General features: G+C 40.5%; 1 protein-coding gene across 1 annotated transcript; it reads right to left on the bottom strand.

The window, feature by feature from the left end:
- Positions 1-221: 221 nt before the first annotated feature.
- LOC124613128 (SPRY domain-containing protein 7-like) lies at positions 222-1,089 on the bottom strand. The gene is given in 2 exon segments (XM_047141744.1): positions 222-866; positions 966-1,089. A coding segment is annotated over 1 exon segment (591 nt). The 5' UTR covers positions 854-866; positions 966-1,089; the 3' UTR covers positions 222-262.
- Between the last annotated feature and the right edge of the window lie 3,829 nt (positions 1,090-4,918).

Genomic DNA, 4,918 nt, shown 5'->3' with positions numbered 1-4,918 from the left:
ACATGTAGTATTATTATTGTATTAAAGGCAAACTTTTACTGCAGAAGTACTTCAAGGGGTGGAGGATCATGCATTTATATCAGAAAAGGAACACAGTTCAAATCAAGACATGACCTCAGTATAGTACGTGAAGACAAACACTTTGAAATATCAGTTATTGAATTAACAGGTCTTGATATCACCGAGAAATAATCGTTTAGTGTGTGTGCTTCATGGTGCTTCATGGCCACTTCTGAAGACCACCACTGGCACCAGAAGTGCTCTAAAGTAAGGACTGCTCCAACATAATTTTTTCAAAACCTTGAGGCGGCGGATAATTGAAGTTGTCCAACACGATGTCTAAAATGGCACCATCGTCAACAAATAATACTGGAAAAACATGTCCTTTGACCCCTGTTACAGGACTGTCCATATTTTTTCCATTCAGATAAAAGTTGAGTTCCACATGATCATACGAGACACCCAGAATATCACCTTCATTCGCATGCTCCAGAGCTTTTTGTATTTCAGTGTTGTTATGTCTGAATACTCCATCCTAACAAAATACCCATGATCCTGCATCCATTCCTCCAGGTGACCTGTTTAAGTCAGTGTTGAGAGTTGCCAACCCTACTCCCCATACACCAGACTGCTGAATTTTCACTTCAAAGTAGGATTTGCTCTGTACTAGTGGTGCATTTGTGGTAGCACCGCCACTGCCGCATATTCGCAATCCGTTTTTTACAATCACAACTTCATGACCAATGTGATTAGTATCTAGTGTGATGGGATTAGTTTCTCGCCTAAGCGCTGGTGTTGCTGAAAATCCCATCCCATCAAAACAGTTTTTCACACAGCAGAACACAATCGCCATCCTCGCTTTCAGGCTGTCAACATTGTCATCGTTTCAACGCGACTTTTGAGCACATTCCTTGATTGAAACGGGTCTAGGAAAGCTGTAGCTGCATTAATTCAGTATAACTTACTTTTCTAAACATTATTACGTAAACTCATCAACGATTTAAGTACACAACATAGGTTTAGCCCTACGACCCAATTGCTCAAATCAACATCACATCCCAACCTCTTCGCCAATAAGCAATAACTGTCTCTCACAGTGATAGTGTGGACACTTTTTTCAACAAATTAACAGAAGTTCTAGATAAAGCAGATAGCACATACAAAGTAGATAGCACATACTTCAAATAGATCTAAGCATTCAGTAAAACACGTATCAGATCCTAAATACATTGTGCAAGGTAGCATATTAGGATCAATACAATTCCTGAGGTACATCAATGACTTTCCCAGTAGTGTTACTCATGGTGAAAAAATTCTGCAAATATTTTAAGAAATGTTAAAAGTTTTTGGATTAGAAGATCGCCAAGCGGCTGGAGAATTCGACACCCCTACCAGAGCTGTAGCTGACTGCGCATGCGCCACACTTCAGGCGCATATCCTTGGTTGACGGCGCATCGGTAAACATATTACGCGACTCGGCGCTGACGTAATTTGTAAAGAGAATTTCACTTTTCGTTGATAGTTTCTCTGAAACAATTGTCTGCAGTTACTGTTCAGTCAAATTCGCAACTCATTTAATAACCATTATGATTGGTAGTTGCTTTTATGGTAGCACAAGTGTTAACGATGGTGATAAAACTGAATTAAAATAATGTTTATTAATGTTAAGCAGTGTGCAAACCCACTTTTGCTTCGCAAGATCTGATCTTGAACTGCATAACAGGAAGAAAAACTTACAAAAAGTAGTAAATATGCACCAAAATGGAACTTGCAAAACTTTGTAGGAATAACTATCCCAAAAATATACTGTACAGAGCGTCCACAAAATGCTGTTACCCCCAGTTGTAACCGACATAAACCGTTACACTTGATCAAGTGAAATGAAAAACAGTTTCTCAGAGGAGATTCCTTGAGATATGAACCATGTATAGTTGTTCGAGGGAGGCCGATGGACATCTACGAGACTCAGCCCTCCAAATCGCAATCCAGCTGAACATTGCTCGTTTCAAATCTTCTTCGATTTGGTTAAGCTGACTCAAGAAATCATACACTACAGGGGGTCGCAAAACGACGAAGTTTACTTCGAGTAAAAGAGTAGACGAGATGTGAAGACGAAGCTTGCTGTTATTGTCACATCTGTTGTGCCTAATGCCAATCAGTCAGGTTTGTGCTGCTAGCAAACCGCATTTTATCATTTCTAAGCGAAACAAGACAGTCTCTTGTGCAATTGGTTAGTGATATGACACAATTATGAACAACCATGACTGTGGTAAATATGAGTGGGTTACTGTTTCCGCAAATTTATATGTGTCTTCAGGGGCCTCAAGGCATATTAGGACCAAAAAAGAAAGAAAGGACTGTTAAGTGGCAAAAATCTTATAACAGACCTATCAGAATCTGGAAAAATAGGAAAACATAATTTATAATATTTCATTAGAAACGGTTTCTCAGCAGTTGCAGAAATTGATTCATTGATTTTGTTGGACTATTTGGCCTGGACATAACGAGTGGCCGATGACGTGGAGACTGTTGATATAATTCAGATACTACCCGGAACAACAAATGTGAGTCTCAATAAAGAATTTCTTCGTCTGTGGAAAGTATTTTTAAGGAAATTATTGGACAATATAATTTCCGATAACTCCGTGCCTTTTGATGTTTATCGGGAGAACAGTATTCTTAAATTTCACTCATTTGTGCGTTGTCTCTCTACATCGGCACATCCTACGGACTGCTTCATGTATGCTCGGAATGCGGCTCAATAAACTGAGCATCGACTAGCAACATTTCTTACTCCGCCGCAATTTTGTGTAAATAAGCTTAATAACTACTGTGACTTGTCTGAAAGCACTGATTTTTCTTTCATCGGGTGTGCGCGACGTTGGAAGATGTTTGGTTTCGTCTTTTAAATGGCACTTCGCCTTGTTGTGACGACTGTGGGGAATGTTCAAGGAACTATTTCATTGTTGCTGAAACGAACATAATACGAGGGTAAGTCAATTATTATCCGCAATTTAGTTATACGTTTGTTTGTTTTGGTAGTAATGTCGTTTTACGTTGATTACGCATGGTTTGTTTATTTGTTGTCATATCTTTGCAATTTTCATGCTGCGAGGTTAGTTTCGTTTAACACTACCGTGCTGTTAATCATGGCTGCACCGCTGTCTATTTGCACCAAAGAAGACCAGCGTTCAGTGATCCCTTTTTTGTGGTCGGAAGGCGTATCAGTGGTCGAAATTCATCGAAGACTTTCGGTACAGTACGGGAACAGTGTTTTGCCGCAACGAAGTCTCTACGAATGAATTGAAAAAATTCCGAAATGGTCGCACAAGTGTTACGCACGATGAAGGAGCCGGACGACCGTTTACCGCCACAAATGAAGAAACCACTGAGCGTTCACATGAAGTGATTCTCGTAGACAGACGATTAACTATTGACGAAATGGCACATCGTCTGCAAATTATTCGCGGTTCTGCCTGCGAAATCATCCACGACAGACTTGGGTTTCATAACGTTTGTGCAAGATGGGTCCCAAAACAACTCACACAGCTGCATAAACAAATGCGCTTGGACATCTACAAAAAAAATTTGGATCGCTATGGTAACGAAGGAAACACTTCTTAGAGAGGATCATTACTGGTGACGAAACATGGACCCATCATGACGAGCCGGAGAGTAAATGGAGTGGAAACATCCAAATTCGCCGTGCAAGAAAAAGTTCAAGACCCAACCGTCCGCAGGAAAACTGATGCTTACGGTTTTTTGGGACGCACAAGGTCCAGTACTCGAACATTATGGGGAAAGGGGCACAACAATAAAGAGTGCATGTTACAGTGAGATGATTACTGCCAGGCTAAAGCCTGCAATTCGAAGCAAACGCCTAGGATTGCTGTCAGAAGGTGTTGTGTTGTTGCACGACAATGCCCGATCGCATACTGCTGTCCACACTGCTGAAACGCTCCAGAAACTTATATTTGAAGTACTGGATCATCCTCCATATAGTCCCGATCTTGCCCTTCTGACTATCACTTGTTTGGTCTTCTCAAACAGGCATTAAGGGGCTATCGGTTTGGTGAAGGAAGCGGTGCATTCCTGGCTCGCAGCTTAGCCGAGAACCTTCTTTTATTGAGGGCATCAGGAAACTTGTACAACGATGGACCAAGTGTGTTGAAACGCAAGGAGACTATGCCGAAAATTGATGTTCTTGTAAGTTTCCTATTTGATTACAATAAAATTTTACAACTGCTTTGCGAATAATAATTGACTTACCCTCGTACAAAAATTATCATAACAATGATGTATGTGTAAGAAATATTTCATTTCGATAAATTAATGTCACGATTGAAACAGTGCCTTGATTTATTTTCCTCTGCTATCATCTCTGTAAGAATTACATGTACAACAATTTAGCTGTCGATACGAACTGCCTCTTATTCAAAACATTAATGATACGTAACGTTATTTGTATGGTTTAGATACTTGAAATTCGCTTGTATCACGCCGAATATCAACACGGTGCTGCGCTATAGCCGACCGCGGGCTGGGAACCGTTGTTATATGCTGTTCCTTGTGCGACAAAACCGAATAACTTCATCAATTAAAAAAAAAAAAATTGCCTTGCGACTTAGCAGGTAAATTTTGACAGGGGATTTCTTTCCTTGTATTCTTACCGTATAAAATATTTCAGGGTGGATTTCGACGTGTCGGATTGGACCATTCCCTTGAGGGTGCGAAACGATTCTACTGCCGCCAATGTGTAACTTCGCGTAAGGACCACTAAGATAAGAAGAGAAATCAGAGCTTGCGCGGAGGCATTTGGACTGTGTTATCCTCGTAACATTTACCAGTGGAACAGGAAAGTATATCAGTAGTTGTACAACGTACAATCCGCTGTGCTCAATACAGTGACTTGTGGAGA

The sequence above is a fragment of the Schistocerca americana genome, chromosome 4, assembly GCF_021461395.2.
Source record: "Schistocerca americana isolate TAMUIC-IGC-003095 chromosome 4, iqSchAmer2.1, whole genome shotgun sequence".
NCBI classification, from domain to species: domain Eukaryota; kingdom Metazoa; phylum Arthropoda; class Insecta; order Orthoptera; family Acrididae; genus Schistocerca; species Schistocerca americana.
This window is presented reverse-complemented; position numbering and strand designations above follow the sequence as displayed.